Below are 19,698 nucleotides of genomic sequence, written 5' to 3' on the forward strand. Positions count from 1 at the left end.
TGGCACCAGGGCAATGGATGAAGGAAGGTCCGGATACGTGATGGTTGTATTGCCAGTCCGATGTTGGAAGGGTCCACCATGCAGAAGTAGCAGTTGCTTGAGTGGTCAGTGGGTTCCCGCCAAATTCTTGGGATAGCGAACTTCATGGCTCTATTTTCCCCTCTGTGCCATCCTACATTTTTCAAAGATATTTTTTTCAATAACATTGAAAATTGTTAAATATTTTTAAATGAAAAACTTTTACGATTTTTTTTTACAAATTTTATAACGTAAAATTCCGAGCAACAATTGTCCATCTTGCCTTCCAGTTTTTTTTTGCATTGCTCGCAGTTGAAATGAGGTGCCCAGGGTTTGTCTTCATCCCCGACAGGCATGGCAAAATATGCCTTGTAGGCCTCACACATCTTAGCACAGAGTACTTTTTTGCTCTTGACTTGATAAATTGGCCGTAGACATAGCAAAATGCGCCTGCCGGATGTTTGCAGCCTGATGCCATCTCAGAAAAATGCCGATTTTTATCCACTTAGGCAGATGGAAATACTATTTATATCACTGGACATTTCTAGAATGTTCTAGAAGTTACTCTAAGTTTACTCAGCACTGAATATATCTGGAATGTTCTGGAAAATAGGTAAATTCCAAAATATCACTGTCCTGGTCACAAAAGCTAAGTTTATGGGGAATAATAGCCATTTTCTGTACTTTTGAGGCATAAGCAATTGGGAAATAAGACTTACTACCCAGGAACAAAAAAAATGTTACACAGTGGAATCTGTCTGTCAATGTCTACTGATTAATGAAATACTGTACGCAATTATTTCTTCAAAATCAATAATTCACCGCAAACCATACCAGCGATGGCGCAACACCTTGCCCTCGCCTGTTTCTTCTGCTATGTTTAGCTTCATGTGTTTCAGTAAAAAATGCTAGTACAAGCCCATCATGCATCCATCTCCCGAGACTGAAGCACCATGCTGGCAGCTCTGGTCGTGATCTCCCTCCACCTTGCCTCGTTCTCATCCTCATGAACCAGCTGGTTGTGGTTTAACAAGAATATGGTCTACCTTAAACGTAGGCATCAATTTTTTTTATATGATAAGTACTGTGATTTGATCATATTCCTTTAGTATGATAAATAACCGAGTATCTCGATTTTGAACCATCCGTAATTTGTGCAGAATCAACGAAGATTGATCTACCGTGGACACTTGATCTACCGTGGACACTGTTGCTTTTGCAAAATGGAGGTGTTCTGAGACGAGCGGCGTTTATTTTAAAGCAACAGGATCGTATCGAGTGTAACGCATAAGTTGCAAGTAAACGGGTTTTGAATGAACTTCAGAAAACTGCACGTACCTGCTAATTTTTTGCAATCGTTGTGGTACAACTTGGACTGAACACAAACTTCAACATTTCATATAATGAAATAATTTTTGACTTTTTACATGGATATCAGTCAGACAAGCTTAAATTTCGCAGAATATACTGCTTTGATTGCGATATATTGTCATCTAAATTTGTACTTCAGGTTTTATCTTGTTCATTGTAATGCCTTGCTTATAGTTTAGCTGTTTTAATGCGCTCTTGTTTATAATCAACTGAGCTTAGTTGTTAGTGTACACTGTAAACATGAGTTACTTTAATGGTCTTTAAAAACGTAGATTCTACGTAACCTCAATAACCAAATCTCCCCCACGCGCATTGGCAGCACGAGCCCCGTGGGGCCGGGCCCCACCAGTGAATAGAGACCCCCTTGAGATCGAACATTCCATTTGCAATGGTGTCCAGAGCTGGTCGTGGTCGAATCCATGATTCGATTTTAAGAAAACTTTAGTCTCGTACTCTCGTTTGCACAATCCCGTTTGTACCGTCTCGTTTGTACTGTCTCATTTGTATACGTGTGTGAACTTCTTTTGCACCCTATGTATCCAACCGCACTAATCAGAGGTGTTAGATTCTATTCTATTTTGTATTTATAAAGCGCCTTTTAATCAAGGCACTTAACAATGCCTGCTGACTACAGTACAAAAAGGCAAGATAAGGGATGGGGATCAGGTAGTGACTAGGGTGGAGGGAGCGAGTTGAAGGCAGTGTTGGTATTAAGGGCGTTATGTGGTGCTGCTAGGGATAGCGGAAGAGGAAGGGAAAAGGAAAGAGGTATGACCTGAGGGCAGTGTGAAAAAAGGAAAGCGCGGGGGGAGAGTCGGATTCGGAGAGGGAGTTTATTCCAGTGTAAGGGGGCAAGCAGCGAGGAGCGAAAACGAGACTGGGCGCAGGGTGGAGGAGGGACAGCAAGAAGGCAGCAGCTTGTGACCTGAGCGGGCGTAATGGGACATATAAGGAAATGAGAGAAGACCTTTCATTTCCCTAAACGCAATGATTTACACGCAATTTGTGCAGTTTTCATGAATCGGAAATGATTTCTGGATTCATGCTTATGCATTTTATAAAGTGATGGTACGATCTAAATGTATTCAGTTAATCATTCCATGCTCAGCCACCACCATTTGCCACAAAGTGGCGGTGACGTCACCACGGCGCTTGTGCCAGGCTATGTGTACGCCAAGGCCCACTACCACACACGATACAAACACATTCAGAGCATTTTCATCAAAGATACTTATTTGTTGTATTCCTCATAGATAAATACAGTACTCATCAGGCGCTAATAACACGTGTACAGAACAGTCATGAATCAGGAAATCTGTCTTGCGTGTTTCATCATTGAAATCTCAGCAGAACGACTTAAGCCTCCGCTTACGCTCTCTCTCCCCTCTCCCCCCACGCCTGCCCTCCATCTTAACATTGACAATCTAAATCCGACACTGGCCAGAGGCCAGGTTATAAACGATGCATTCTGGGTATTGCCAGGGGGCGGGGGTGGGGACCCCCGCCTCTCTCCCTTTGGCTGACCCCATTAAATCCAAACTGTCAAAGCCATCGTCAGGTTTAACAAAACAGTTTTTTTTCAGTAAGATAAAACATCGGCACACTCATAAATCACTCCGAGTTTGACGACTGTGTTCAGATTGCATGGCTTCGATACAATAGTCATAAAGTTGCGTCAAAAATTACGGGAGAGCATAGTCATTATTTTATAACGGCAGGAATTACAGCTATCATCATCATTTCTCTCAGGTTGATACAACTAAAACGACCTGCATAGTGAAGCTGTACAACTTGGTGAGAAGTCAATAAAAGTTGTGCTATAAAATGTTTTGTGTTTAATTTGTTGTCCTTTCCCGCACCTCCGATGAACACGGTTGGCTACGTACGGTGTGAAAGAAGTTCAACATGCATACATGGGAATGTGGCATTTCTATGATTAGCTCAGATCCACCAACAGATACGAATGCATTATTATTGCTGAGCAGGAAGGTGTGATTTAATTGGCTGTCATCTATGTATGGACAGACCTGTGTCAATCCACTGATGGATTAAGGCCACCCCTTGCTGTGTTTGGTTATGGTGATTTTTGCCCATACTGGTTAGTGAAGGTGGGGCTAGCATCGGTTTATGTATCACTCAGTTTTGATTTGAAGCTTTCGTGACTGCAGGAATCCATACTCTTTGGTTCTGTCGGTAAAGTCACATAGGTATAAAATAAAATAAATCACATTTCGGGCGCAACACAAGCGTCCATCAGGTGGGAAAGCATGGTCTGCTGCTGAGCCACACTGTTTTAAAAGGTTTGAAATGGGTGTAGCTCAAGGGTCATAAAGAAGTGGCCAGGGCTATTGATTCATCTTCTTGGTTCTTTCGGTAAAGTCACGTAAAATGGAAATAATAAAATAATAAAAATAAAATATGCGTTGTGGCTGAAACGTCGTGAGAATTATTTTATTATGTTTTATTTTTATTATTTTATTATTTCCATTCTACGTTGACTTTACCGAAAGAACCAAGAAGATGAATCCCTGCAGTCACGAAAGCTTTAAATCGGGACTAGTGATGTTAATGTGAGAAATTTGCATGTAACTGCAACCCAACGGTTGTAATCCAAAGGGCCTGTGAGTATGAGAGTGCAATCAAAAAGACATGTGAGCATGAGAGTGCAATGCAACGGACATGTGAGCATGAGAGATCTAAGAGAGAGGCATAGAGAGAGACACACAGAGTCGAAATAACAGCTGACATAGGCAGGTTGGAAACATCACAGTCAGTTAAGACTTTACCTGGTTAATAACGTCCTTCCAGTGATTGCTCAGTTTGTATCAATCATCTCGGTTGAAGTTGTGTCTGTGTTTATATATCATATATATCAGATATATAAACACAGACACAACTTCAATATATATCAGATATATAAACACAGACACAACTACAACCGAGATATATATATCTACGTGATTTTACCGAAAGAACCAAAGAGTATCACTCAATTAATATATCATTTGCTACTGACAACAGCCGTGATTGGGAATCAAATTCAGGTCGCCAAGTTCATGTGTGCCATTGCTATGCTGCTTGATAGTATGCTGCACTGCATACAAGATGATAAAATATAAACCAACAGGTTATGTGTCCCTTCTTTCCCGACAAATATTGACCCAGAATGCTAAATAAAAAATAACTTGGCTAACAAATGCTTAATAAAGGCAAAGTGACAATTACAGCATAGGGGCCATATAGTTATGATATAATATATGGTGAAGCATATCGCCTCACCATATCGGGCGATGCTCTGCTATGGATGCCTAGAACAGGGGTAGGGAAATCTTTGACCTGCAAACCGGCTTCATTTGATATGGCCCACGTAGGGTTGCCATCTCTGAGGTACACAAACCCGAGGCATGTCATGGGAAGAAGGATATTTCACAATGCCAAAGGAAGGGAGAACCACATGAAAATGCATTGTCTCGAGGGGTGCGTTATTACGCAAACTTTGCTGGGTAAAGCAATGGTCAACAATTTACTAATCCTTGTGTAGTGACACAGTGACATCTCAGATGTCACTGTGTGGTGCCGGCCCTAGAGAGGCATGGCGTGTGATGTACTCGCATCGCGGACATCAGTATGTAGCGACATCGTGAATATTGCTGAATAATACCGGCTCTAGCGAGGCACGGCGTGCGATACATTGTCATCACAGGCACCCCGTAGGTGGGTGTAGTACTAGCCCTAGACGGGGCTCGGTGAGTGCTGTGATAGCGCTCAGTGGCACCACGCGTGGCGTGCAGTGCTGACTCCTACAGGAGGGAGCGTGTCAGCCATGGGATGAGGTGTCCCGAGGTCATGGCACTCTGTTTGACCCTGGAAGGCACGTGACGGGTAAGATCTACACAGGGGCCCCAGGTGGGGGCTAGGGGGTGGTCACGTGTCAGGGTGAGATCCTACGGGAAGGGTCGAGAAACAACAAAGAGGTTTCTCGAAGGTGGCCGTGGCCAGGGGCAGGGCCAGCCACGACCCAGGAGCATATAAACCAGGTCCCCACAGGAACCGGGGTTCCAGCGTTGCTTTTGTCATCTGAAGATCTACGATCTATATTCTACGTCCAAGAAGAAGTCACCAACACGTGGACAAGGACCCAAGCCAGGGTCCTGTCCGTGGTAGCTACTCCCAGTAACTAGCGTAGTTAGCCTGGTGGTCCACCACCCCAGGCTGTATCTGGTAAAGGGGCAGTTACCCCTTTGTATATACGTGTTACAATAAATGTGTTGCCTCTGAAGAATGACGTCTGTGACTCGGTTGGACTCACTACATATATATTCACGATGATGGAGACAACGCCATACATTCATACTGGATAGCATTGTCAAAGAACCATCGTATATTAGCTACTGCAAGTTGAATGCTACACAAATTATATGTTGTGTTTTTCCCTTATATGGAAGGTGGTGAGTTCAAATCCTGGTTGGGGGGTCGATCTCGTCAATCATCCTTCTGGGGTCATAAAATGACTCCCAACGAATGTGGAATTTGCATCAATGGCTCAGGCTGCAAAGTGGAGATGAGCACCGCCTCAATGCGCATTTGAGCAGGAAATCACTGACTGTCTTTTTTAATGTCATGAGTTGGAGCGGTGGCACAGCGGTTAGCGCTCTGTTATGAATGTGATGCCCGAGTTCAATTCCCTGTCACAGCTAACTTCCCTTGAGGTATGGTCAAACAACGCCCTTAACCAATACAGTGTGGGAAGGACTTCATCCAAGAGTAGAATGACAAAAGCACAGAGATATTATGTTAAAATATTATATCCATTTCTATGGCCCAGCTACTCCCACCCCATGCTCCACACACTCACATCACGAGAACGGACTGTTTGACGTGACTGTCAGAATCTTCATTTATACTGGAGGAATTTGATGAGCTATAAAGCTCTTTTTCACAGATGTTCAGAAAGTTACTGTGGAGCTGCAAGAAAAAAAATCATATGGATTGACAAATGGTCTGTATGCATATATGTAGAATTGCTCGAATTTGAAAATGTAACATTAACGGGAATCAATAACTTACATTTTTCTTTTTGCAAGAACAATCCATGATAATTTGCGTGCACAGGGTGATATCACCTTTGGTGAGCTAAGAGGTTTCACGTTTGGTCAGAGGCTTTCGCTGGATGTTAACCATGTCCTCCCTGTTATGCTTGTTGTTAATAGTCAGTCTTCAGTGTATTGTTTTTGAAAATCATAATTTGATCTGCAATCGTTTCTTGACTGAATAAATTATCTCGAATGTATCTGTGTTCTGGTGCCTCGTGATGTACTTCACGGCAGGCGCAGTATAAATAATAAACGACGATGATATGCTCGCCCTCCTGGCTACAGACTTAGCAACGCAGAAATGTATAAATCCATAACCCGTGCCTCTGCATGAGCTTACACGCTCATGCAGTTTCGAACGGCCTTTGCCTGTAAGTCCTACCCCACCTGACTGTGTAATCATTCACCGCCCAGTGAAACCGATGCTCGAATAACTGTTGAATCAGGCCAGACACATTTTGTTGTCTGCGTCTCAGTCGAGCTACTCACCTTGATATTGAAAACGCGCATTGTTAAGCAGCTGGGAAGCTGAAGACGAATGATAAACGTCAAGTCAAAGCACTGAGACAGAACCTGCTGTGTTCCCGATTTAAAATTATATTCATACCTCAGCCATGATCTGGCCACTGCTGGACGAATGCCTTCCCCGCATTGCAACAAGCCATCTATCAGCTATTACCTCTTATAGCAATTTGTCCTGTCCAAACCAACTTTTGTCTCTGATATTTGTGATTTGCATTTATTCTCTGATCCGTGCGTTCCTCTTTTTATGTCTCTCATTTGTAGTTTGCAGCGTTAAACTGGCATTTGGAAGATTCGTACATTTTCCATTTGTGGAAAAGGCGGTTGCACCTGCCGAGGCCGGTTCACGTGTGATTCATACAAATTAGGGTAGTTCCCGTGAATGCGACTGCAGCGCATAGCAGTGATACACATCGTGAACTCACGTCCACTGTCCGTGCTCTCTGAGGCCATGAATGATCCACACGTGATGTGAAGCCAATTACGTATGTATGTTGAACTTCTTTCGCACCGTACGTAGCCAACCGTGCTAATCGAAGGTGCAGAGGAAGTACAACACACTCAACACAATACTTATACATGGATTTATAGTTGCAACTCAACTCGTATCCATATCAAAAATATATTTAACTGTCACAACTGGCCAGCAACGTACAAACCCTACACCAAAGTCGCCTTTTGGAAAATGACCACTCGCCTAATGAGCAATTTAGTGTGTTTAAGAAAGTAATCAGCACTTATTCTCGTTAAGCACAATCCACCTCGGTTGCCATGTGGCATGACATTGAATTCCTAGCAAAGCCAGGCTTAAGCATTAAAACATGGCATGATGTGTCACGCTGAGAAGAAGGGCAAGCAACAGCTTATCCTAAATTCTGCTGTGGCATAAATGGCATCAGAAGAACCAATGCTGAGTAATACAGGTAGCCCAGTAATTGTTCAAGACGTGCTGGTCATTTTCTATAGACGTGCACAAATTCAACCTCTCCTCACACAGTCGTGCGTTCTGATCTCACGTTCATTCAATCACTACTCAAGCATAGTGAATCCTTTCCCTGTGTTTAAAGACGTTTGTGCATTATTTTTGTCGGTTAACCTTTATGGCGCATGGTGGTGTAACTGCAGATATTCACATACTCGACCTTTACACATATCCACCGCAATCCCCCAGTGAGTCAGATATGCGACATAATGTATAATGTACTGTAGTTTGAAAAATATCAACGTTGTCATAAGCAATGATCTATTCCACTGCTGGATGAAGGGCTCCCAAATCCATCGCCCCTCTGTCATGGCCATGCAATGTAACAATCCATCTAGCACCTATACCTGAGCTTATCTCTTTACCCCTCAGCAATCCCCACTGACCAGCATGGTGAGGTATGGTTAAATAACGCCCATGACTCGCACAGTGGTGGGGGGGGGGGCTCATCCAGCAGTGGGTTGACAGAAGGGCCATTCGCATTTCTTTATTTTCTTCTTCTTCTAGTCACAGTTGCACTCGTGTCCAAAACGCCAAGCAGCCAGCAACAAATAGCACAATTGATGGTACAATAGACAATAGTTTTGGGAATTGAGAAAGGTTATTGTTTCGAATTGAGAAGAGACAATGGGAGAGAATTTCCAAATCGAGTAGTGCGATGGGAAAATGTAAAAAAAGAAAATAAAGTGTTGTGATCTGCAGTGTGGTGAATTGGTCAGTGGATGAGTGAGCCGGCGAGTGTGTTGTTGTGTTCTGCAGTGCAGTGGGAGGTGGTTGAACACAGTGTGGCTAAGAGGAAACGGTCAGTGTCTGGTAGAACCGAGTCCTCAATACGGGTGGTGGAATCAACGAGTAAAGTTCACGGGATACAGTAACCAGAAAAAGAGCAATGTGATAAGTAGGTGACTTGACTGCCGGCATGTTAAGAATAATTAATTGGTAGGTTTCAATGCCGTCGTTGATATCGGTTGAGGGGCTCAGTGAAGTTGAGTGAAGGACATTAAAACAGCTGCCTGCACCAAATTGCTCCACTTTGCTCTGAAGGCATGGATGGACTGGTAGCAGTGAGCTGCTGGGATAGAGGATGCTTTGACCCACTGCCAGTCAAGCATAACAGCAACAGTTTTAACTGTGGCAGCAGTACGCGTGCTCATAATGGAAAAAGGCAGCCATACCTCGCTGAATGGAATGCAGCTGTTGCGGCAGCTGTTGGTCACATTCCAGCTGAAGTTTTCCATCCAGTTACGGGCGCAGGTCAGGTCGCTCCGACACGCTTCGTACCTGGCGCGCGCACAGAAGACGGCCGGTCAGAGTGTCGCAGCTCCGCTATCACACACGGGACTCTAGGCTCGCTGGCTCAGCCAGGGCCGGTGAGATGTCCGAGCCATGGACGTGCGTATGTCACACTTGGTTCCATAATTCTGGGGCTACATTAGCCAGGAAATACAATGCAACGTGTGCTTCACAGCGGATGTTAAAGTTCCCTTGACGTCATTCAACTAAAAGTAGGCCGATGTGTGCTAGCGCCTTGGTCCAAATTTGAAAATAATTATACTCGCAAATGACTTAATTGGGAAACACACGTAGAGACAGTCGCCCCCCTACTGCGTAAAGTCAGCAGGAACCTCCTGAAAAAGGTTCTCGAGACTCAGTGAGGCCTTCTGGGTAAACAAACGTAACCAATAAAAAAAAGCCTGAATGATCGACTCAATATATTACAAATAATAGGAACTATATACGATTATGTTTTCGTACATTTAGATGAGGGGTTTGTCTTGCCATGCGAGACGTGGTCAGTGCTGGTTGATGAATGCAGGGAACGTCGATGTTAGAACATAGTATAGTGCAACACTGGATTTTGCTGCCCAGCCCTCTGCTGACTATGCAGGTAAATATCACATTTCTGAGATGGGAAAATTACACCCCTTGAATTGGCATCCTTGCAATTCAGGAGGCGCCAGGTTGTTTTTCCCCCCACTGCAAAACCTGAGTTGTGCTGCTGACAGTTAACCCCACTCTTGGCCCAGCGTGGCCTAATGGCAGATGCAGACGTCTTGTTTGGCCAGAGTTTCATAGGACCATTCTAGCTTAGCTGAGCAAATAGGCATCTGAAAACCACCCACACCGCAATGGCTCCCATGCTGGCACGGTTTTGGACGTGCCAGTGGAGAAGGGGTTAAGAAATCCTTCCCAGGCAAACGTACCAGTCACTGCAGTAGCTGGAGCAAATGGGCACATGAAGCAGGCCACTCTTGTAGGCAGGGTTCATCCAGTCGGCAGCGTGCGGCGAGCAGCGGTAGAAGCACTCATTGCGCTTCATGAAAGCCTGGCACCTACAGCGGCAATCAGTTACGCACGCGGCATCACGCACACATACGCCAGCAGTACACGCCGCTGTGTACGCGCAAGAGTGGTGTGTGCACTACTCTACTAGTTAGCCAAGGAATAATTTCATTAAGATCAGCAGTCCAGAAAATATTCCCGCCCAGGGCACACTGCCCCGGTATACCTCTCGTTATGGCTGCAGCTACTTGTCACGGGCCACCTACTTCAGTCTACCAGGGACACTGCTGTAAGCATCTTAGCCACACTAATCGCATTCAACTGGGGACATTTTCTTGACTTGGCAACACTGTGTTCATATCTTTAGCGCACTCAGTGACTTGTTGTCTTTCAAGTAGTTCTGGCGAAGCACTTAAAGCGTGCAGTAATAGCAAGATAAAAGTTTTGTGCCATATATCGTAGGCCTAATTAACGTATTTTTCAAGTCTTATTTGACCTGCATTCAGGAAAATATTTCTCTAGCCCTGCTCTAGGGTGACTCAGTCTAAAGGGACTTGTACCTAGTACTGTAACCGTATATTGACCTCAATAAAATCGGGAGTGAATTGGGCTGCAGGCTATGCCATGGCACCCTCTCACGGTGTTTCAGAGCTTCAAATGACATGAAGAGCGATTTCCCTGACAGCACTTCCACACTATTAGTAACAAACTTGTGTATGTCATGGTTATTTAAATAATATACCATCCTGTATATTAGAGCAATATGCAGTTATAAATACACAATACTGTTTCAAGACTAATTCATTAGTAGATTGCCGAATCGGGATTTTCAATCAATTTCGTTGAGACATTTTGGATGCGGGAGAAAACTGGATAAACGCAAGCACAGAAGGCAGTTGAATGTTTCCATATAGGCGGTGTAATGGTCAGCACATTGGACTTGCAATCCAGAGGTCGCTGGTTCGATTCAATCTCTTGGCATGGCATTTGCAACGAATGTCTTGAATCGCCCTGTCTCTTTCCCTATTCAAGTACTGCAAACTTAATGGATACACCATCATTAGTCAATTTACAGGTCGGGTGTGTTGGGATCGAGTGTGGGTTCTCCTACCACAGCGTGAAAGAGTAGGCCAAATTACCCTCTCGAGGGGGCTCTCTAGAACTCCCTCTAGTGTAGGCCCCTCTGCCAGCAATGGCGTGAGCACAGCTGCACATTTTACCTCTTGTGACAGCGATATAAAACCCCTGGGGAGAGTGCAGAGAGAAACGCTCACTTGGTGCTCAGGTTTCCGCACAGGTTCCAGTAGGTGTCCTCAACTCGGCTAATGGTGGTCGGCTCCAGTTGCGTGGTGAAAGCAGCGGTACAACATGCCTCTGCCCATGCACACACACACGCATACACATGCTGCATATACCCGTAGAGCAGCGGTGGGGAACCTTTTCCGTACTTACAGTGAATAAGACTTTAAAATACTTTCGGTGGGCCTCATTGACACACACACGTCCCTGCAAGAATGTCTTGCAGAGCTCTTCTCCAGATCCAAGTACAGCGCATTAGTTGTGGTAGATAAAGGGTATCCATAAGGATTTGTAAAAGATGTATTCACTAAAGCTGAGGACCTCTTTGGAAAACCATTCATACCATGAAGGCGGTGCGCTGGCTCAGATAGGACATTTCAGTAGAACACGGGTTAACAGTACTGTAATACTGGGATCATGTGCTGTCAGTCATGCCAACATCTACCTTCATAAATACACTGTCAGCACCCAACTTGAGTGTCCCTGGAACGTTAAACAATTCAAGCGTCAGTGGCATCAGGGCTTAAGGAAACATGATTCTCCTTTTGCAAGCATGGAATGTTTTACATTTTGATTTGTTTTGACAGTAGTATTGAAAATAACATCGCAACCCTACTTCCGTTTTGTGGCCAAAATTGATGCAATCAGATATTAACATTTCTCATAAATGGGTAACTAAATTATATTAATGTAATGCGAGTGTAAATGGGGTTCCTGCTGGGCTCTGGCCCAATCACACAGCCCGGTCTGGGGGGCATGTGAGAGGGGCCGCCGTTCACCTCGGCTCCAATGGGAAGCGAGGTGAATGGGGGCGGAGCCAGCTGGGCAGTACGGGAAGGCCGGATCTGACGATCCGGAAGGGGAGGAGTCAGGGTCACGTGGGGGGAGAGGATATAAGTGGGAGCCCGGAAGAGATCGAGGTCAGTTGGGGAAGTTAAGAGGCTGAGCCACGTTGGGTGGTTAGAGGAGATCCGCGCCATCGGCCACGTGGCCGAAGGACCTTCAGCACGCCGTCGGCCAGCGGTGTGCGGAGTGCGGGAGTGGAGGAGCTAACGGAGGAGCGTGTGCGACACACGAGAGGAGACGCTGGTCCCTTGTCAGGACCAGCGGGTGTGAGGAAGAGTGGAGGAGAGGACGAGGGAGCGCGTGCGGGGCGCGCGCGAGACGACGCTGGTCCGCGGAGGGGACCAGCGGGGTGCGGAGAAAGAACCTAAATAAAAGACCAACAGAGACCAGCAGTGCCTGACGGAGTCTTTCATTACATTAATTTAAAATATATAACTGCACAATGCAGTTAAACATTCTTTAACAAATTTGAAAAATAAAACGGGACATTAAAAAAATGTGTTTGAATTAATAGATTACATTTTAATCATGGTGTACGTGATAAAATGAGAATTTTCATTACATGAATGAAAACTAATCTTCTATATAAAAGTCATATTTTGTCTGTCTGTCTGTCCTTCTGTCTTTTTGCGCACGCGCGCTTGCGAGGAATTTGGCTCTCAAACGGTGGGGTTTAGGTCGAAAAAAAATTGCCAGGCAGCACGCCGAAAGCCCCGTGGTGCGCAAGTGCTATGCCGTTTTCCCGTCACTGACCTTCAAAATAGTAAAAATTGCGTTTTTTTGCGATTTTTCTTTATTTATTTAGGTTTGCGGCCCGCCGCGAGACAAAGTACGCAATTGCGCATGCACCAAACACTGACAGGAGTTGCCCCTAGCAACGCACACACGTTCGCTAAAAAATTTCATTCGCGTTAGGGGCTGTCCATAAATGATGTCACGCGATTTTGGAATTTTTTTTACCCCCCTCGTCACACAGCGTCACAAAAAGTCAGACCCCCTCTCAAATATGACGTCACAAAGCAGAGCAGAGCTTTGTGACGTCACCTCCAAAATGGTCAACGCATCTACATCATCAAAGGAAATGCCCAACAACAGGCCCTGGCTCCACAAGATACCACCCTTATGGCGTTCTTTGTTTTGTGCCCAAGTAACCCATTTGTTGACAACCTGCTCTACCATTAAATTCCCTCCGACTATACATGGAGTGATAACAAATCATGGAAGCTGCTGACGGTGAATCGGACGCCTTAGGACGAGTCTACACAGTTCATCCCAACAATCAGCAGTGCTACTTTCTCCCAATGCTTCTTCATGTTGTCTAAGGGCACACATCTTTCCAAGATCTCTAAACAGTGGAAGGAGTTGTCTGTCAAACATACAGGGAAGCTTGCAATCTTCGTGCAATTCTTGCACGTGATTACCATCTTCATAAAGCTATGACAGAAGCTTCTGTTGGTCAGTCCCCTTTCCAACTGACATTGCTCTTCTGCATAAATCTTCACGTTTGCATCTAACCCCATGGGACTCTGGCAAAAATACAAAGAGGGCATGAGTGAGGACATCCTCCACGGAGCTCAATAACAAAATACAAACCTCGACGTCAACTTTTCTGATGTCATCTTCAAACAGTTCCTCATCCTCCTTCACAACAAACTGCACTCCATTGCTGGAAAATACCTCACGTCTATGGAACTACCAACACCCTACAGGGACAACCTGCATGCCCTTTCTCAAGAGATCCTACGTAAAATATGCTATTATGCTTTACAGCTTCTTAAATTTATTCAGGAAAATTTACCAAAGCTGATGGATGCACAAATAGAAGCCTACACAACAATCTTGGAAGACATTGAGACTACAAATGGAGTAATCTTTTTCCTTGATGCACCTAACAGTACTGGGAAGACCTTTGTTCTCAAACTACTCCTCGCTAAGGCTCGTCAGAGAGAGAAAATTGCTCTAGCTGTGGCATCATCGGGGATTGCTGTGTAAGTCGATGTGTGTGTGAGTCGATGTGTGTGTGTTTGAGTCCATATGTGAGTGCGTTTAGGTCCATGTGTGTGTAAGTCGATGTCTGTCTGTGTCTTTTTGGCCCGGGTAACGCCAGATGTCTGTTTGTGTACGTCGATGTGTGTGTGTGTAAGTCCAAGTGTGCGTGTCAGTCCATGTGTGTGTGTCAGTCGCTGTGTGTGCATGGCTCCATGTGAGTGTGTAAGTCACTGTGTGTGTTTCTATGTGTGTCAGTCGATGTGTGTGTATACGTCGATGTGTATGTGTGTGTGAGTCGATATTTGTGTGTAACTCTATGTGTGTGTATCTAAAGTCCATGTTTGTGTGTGAGTCCATATGTGTGTGTAGGCCAATGTGTGAGTGAGTCCATGTGTGTGTCTCTTAGTCGATATGTGTGTGTGTGTAAGTCCATATGTGTGCTTAGGTCGATGTGTGTGTGAGAGTCTACGTATGTGCGTGCTATTCGCTGTATGTGTGTACATCGATTTGTGTTTGTAACTCCATGTGTGTGTATCTAAAGTCGATGTCTGTGAGTTCATATCTGTGTGTGCAAGTCGATGTGTTAGTGTGTATGGGTCGATATCTGTGTGTGTGTGTCTAAGTCGATGTGTGTGTGTGTCTTTTTCGCCCGGGCAACGCCGGGTACTTCCCGCTAGTATATTATATACAGTATACCCTCGTTATTCACGAACTTTCTATCCACTATTTTGGCTATCTGCGAATCGCATCTGAAACTCTACACGCCTGCATCGAGAGAAAGTGATGAGATAAAGATAACTTAATTTATGAACTATTTTTTTTTTAACATTTACTTACTGTTTATTAGACTCAATTCTTTTGTGTTTTGTGATAAGTTGCATGTATTTAATACCTTATTTGTGTAAGATATTAAAGACATGATTGTATCCCTCGTGAACGAGGGAAAACTGTATTTTATGTTTATTGTTCAATTGTTGCCAAAAGTATTGCTGCAATGTAACACATAGGCTTTCGCGACCAATGCTTTGAAAATAAATATTTTTAAATGAATTCATTCTTGCCACATTTAAAAAAGATCAAATATATGCAACAAAATGTCACAAAACATTTGGTCGAAAACCTTTTCCTATTTTTATTAATATTAAAATATGAAAATAAATGTATTAATATACTATTCAGTGATTTTAAAAACAAATATTAAGTTTAATATTTTGCATAAATGATTGATGAAAAAATTACATTAATTCTTCATGAGCAACAAATATATTGGTATAAATTATATATTTATTTGGAAACGATTATAAATCCACAATATTTACGACATCAATTCTGGCCAACCCTTCTTTTCAAAAATACATTTCAATAGAGTTAAGACAATCATACAGTATATGCACTAAATATGGAAAACTCGCAAAACACTATTTGTCATGTTTTTATAAAAGTGATATTTATAATATATAAATCATACCAACAGTATACAGTATGTTTAACACGTAGGCTTTCGCGACCAATATTATCCAGAGGATTTTTTTGGGTTAGATCGCGTAAATATAAATGTGTCGTTAAACCCGCCGCCACCCGACACAGCCAATTAGTAAGGTTTGTCACGTAAAAAAGCGCGCCAATTCCTTGCGAGTAATCTTGATTTGAAGCTTTTGTGACTGTAGGAATCCATCCTCTGGTTGTTTCGGTAAAGTCACGTAGGTAGAAATAAAATAAAATAAATCACGACGTTTCGATCGCAACACAAGCGATCCTCATCAGGTGGAACACCCACAGCAAAAAAATGGTGAGGAAGGCAGGACAGCTGCCGAGGCAAAAGGTTATATAGGTAAGAAAGGGGGGAGGAGCAAGAGGGGAGAGAAAGAGGGTGGGCGGAGCTTGAAGTGGGAAGCTGAGTGTGGACACGCGGGGAAAACAGAAAAAAGTGCTTTGTACCGAGAATGCGGAATTGTGCTTTTGCGCGAATTTTCGGATGTTTTTAGAAAATGGAAATTTGATATCGGCCGCACTACGCTTTTGAGTCATGACATTGATACGTGGGATGCCGCTCCCATCCGGCAGAATCCCGACTGGCTGAGCCTTACGGAAAAATAACACATTCGGCTGGCGGTTGATGAAATGTTAGCCACGGACATTATTTCACCGTCCACCAGCCCATGGGGAGCCCCAATTATACTTGTTAAAAAGCACGACGGTAACTTGCGCTTTTGTGTTGACTTCCGTAAGCTTAATAAGGTCTCTATCGGTGATGCGTACACTCTACCTCGAATGGATGACTCACTGGATGCTCTAGCAGGAGCGCGGTTATTTTCCACTCTTGATCTCCTATCCGGGTTCTGGCAGTTGCCGCTAGACGAAGCCTCTAAGCCCAAAACAGCCTTTTGTACACCACAAAGCTTGTTCGAATTAAATCTGTTTCTGATGGGTCTTCATTCCGTGCTGGCCACGTTTCAGTGATTAATGTAACTGGTTCTGGCTGGTCTCCAGTGGGACTCATGCTTGATATAGCTCGACGATGTTATCGTTTTCAGCCATACGTTTGACGAACACCTGGAACGGCTACGCACCGTCTTTCTCAAAATGCGTGCGGCCAACCTGAAATTTAAACCACAGAAATGTCACTTCCTCCAGAAATCGGTTCGTTATCTTGGCCACATAGTAAGTGAATCGGGTATTGCGACTGACCCAGACAAAACCGCGTGTGTTCAAATTTGACCCATCCCCACGTCGGTGGGGGAGGTGCGCAGTTTCATAGGATTTGTGTCCTATTACCGCCGTTTTGTCGGTAGGTTTGCTACCATCGCTAAACCTCTCCACGCCTTGAAGGCAAAGGGTCATAAATTCCATTGGGGGAGAGGAGGAGGAGGCCAGATTTGTTGCGCTCCGGGATGGCTTGGTGAACGCCCCTCCCTTCCACTACCCCGACTTTTCCTTGCCGTTCATCCTTGATACAGACACTAGTAACACCGGAATTGGAGCTGTTCTGTCCCAAGTTGTCAATGGCGTCAAGAGTGTTGTCGCATATAAAAGCAGAATTCTGTCTCCGGCCGAACAACGGTATTGTGTCACATGCTGGGAACTGTTAGCTATTGTGGTTTTTGTGCAAACAGTATCACCCTTATTTGTATGGTAGACACTTTGAGGTGTGCTCTGACCACGCAGCGCTACAGTACGCGCTGCGTGTTGATCAGCCGTCTGGCCAACTTTCACGCTGGTTGGAGATCCTTCAGGACTACTCCTTTAAGGTTACCTATTGCAAAGGTTCCCATCACACGAATGCTGATGCCCTGTCGAGATTACCAATGAGAGGCGGGTGCACGTGCTTTTCGGGCTCCGGGTGCTATGAGCCACCCAATGAGCCCTCGCCCCCTCCCCTTGCGGTGTTAGCCGAGGTTGTAATATCTGAAGTGGCCGAGGGTCCGGTGGCGCGTGACGCCGTCATTGGATTAGACCACGAAGAATGGGGGCGCCTCCAGGTTGAGGACACTTCCCTGCTTAAATTGCGACACTGTGCCAGAGAGACTGATGCGGGCGAGGATCGACGGGGTGTCGCCTCTGTCATTCCTAGAGGTGGATTACTCATGCATTGGGATGGATGGTTGCAGCCATATAAAATTGTTGTGCCCACTGCCCTGCGTGGTAAGGTAATGTGGGTGGTACACGAACCCCTTGTTGTACCTGGGTGTGCATAAGACACTGGCCACACTTAAGTTCGACTTCTTATGACATGGCTGAGGATGTTGCTAATTTGTTTAAGGGGTGTGTGCATTGCGCGCAGTGGAAGCCGCCGGTGAAACCCTGTTGTCCACCGTTGCAATCGATTCAGATTTCCCGTGTAAATGAACTAGTTGCTCTGGACATCCTTGGTTCATTTCCCATTACCCCTCATGGGAATAAGTACTTGCTGGTGGGAGTCGAGTATTTTTCACAATGGCCTGTGGCCTGGCCACTTCCCAACCAGTCAACGGTGATGATCATTGAGGCATTCCTCAATGGCTATGTGATGGACAACGGTGCTCCCAAACATCTTCTGACCGATTAGGGCAAAAAATGTCATTCCAAATTGTTGCGAGAGGTGTGCGATTTGTTGGGACCAAAGAAAGTGCGCATGTCACCATACCACCCGTAGACGGATGGCATGCTTGAGCAGCTGCACAGGACTCTGACCTCCATGTTGAGCCATCAGGTCAGCGAGTCCCAACTCGACTGGGATTTACATATTCCTGGAGTCCTATCTGTATATACAGTGAGGGAAAACAGTATTTGATCCCCTGATGATTTTGTACGTTTGCCCACTGACAAAGAAATGATCAGTCTATAATTTAATGGTAGGTTTATTTGAACAGTGAGAGGCAGAATAACAACAACAAAATCCAGAAAAACGCATGTCAAAAATGTTATAAATTGATTTGCATTTTAATGAGGGAAATAAGTATTTGACCCCTCTGCAAAACATGACTTAGTACTTGGTGGCAAAACCCTTGTTGGCAATCACAGAGGTCAGACGTTTCTTGTAGTTGGCCACCAGGTTTGCACACATCTCAAGAGGGATTTTGTCCCACTCCTCTTTGCAGATCTTCTCCAAGTCATTAAGGTTTCGAGGCTGACGTTTGGCAACTCGAACATTCAGCTCCCTCCACATATTTTCTATGGGATTAAGGTCTGGCGACTGGCTAGGCCACTCCAGGACCTTAATGTGCTTCTTATTGAGCCACTCCTTAATTGCCTTGGCCATGTGTTTTGGGTCATTGTCATGCTGGAATACCCATCCACGACCCATTTTCAATGCCCTGGCTCAGGGAAGGAGGTTCTCACCCAAGATTTGATGGTACATGGCCCCGTCCATGGTCCCTTTGATGCGGTGAAGTTGTCCTGTCCCCTTAGCAGACAAACACCCCCAAAGCATAATGTTTCCACCTCCATGTTTGACGGTGGAGATGGTGTTCCTGGGGTCATAGGCAGCATTCCTCTACCTCCAAACACGGCGAGCTGAGTTGATGCCAAAGAGCTCCATTTTGGTCTCATCTGACCACAACACTTTCACCCAGTTGTCCTCTGAATCAATCAGATGTTCATTGGCAAACTTCAGACGGGCATGTATATGTGCTTTCTTGAGCAGGGGGACCTTGCGGGCGCTGCAGGATTTCAGTCCTTCACGGCGTAGTGTGTTACCAACTGTTTTCTTGGTGACTATGGTCCCAGCTGCCTTGAGATCATTGACAAGATCCTCCCGTGTAGTGCTGGGCTGATTCCTCACCGTTCTCATGATCATTGCAACTCCACGAGGTGAGA

General features: G+C 44.8%; 1 protein-coding gene across 1 annotated transcript in view; it reads right to left on the bottom strand.

Annotated features, from left to right (window-relative positions):
* LOC144726650 (riboflavin-binding protein-like) overlaps nt 1-19,698 on the bottom strand; it is a 38,397-nt gene that overhangs the window by 3,679 nt on the left and 15,020 nt on the right. Inside the window, exons 4-6 of the mRNA XM_078605395.1 lie at nt 11,544-11,643; nt 10,191-10,319; nt 9,162-9,267 (exon numbers count right to left, since the gene is read on the bottom strand). Of these exons, the coding sequence (XP_078461521.1) occupies nt 9,162-9,267; nt 10,191-10,319; nt 11,544-11,643 (335 nt within the window). The remainder of the gene's footprint in view (nt 1-9,161; nt 9,268-10,190; nt 10,320-11,543; nt 11,644-19,698) is intronic.

Source organism: Lampetra planeri, chromosome 24 (assembly GCF_965212315.1).
Source record: "Lampetra planeri chromosome 24, kcLamPlan1.2.h2, whole genome shotgun sequence".
Lineage (NCBI taxonomy): Eukaryota > Metazoa > Chordata > Hyperoartia > Petromyzontiformes > Petromyzontidae > Lampetra > Lampetra planeri.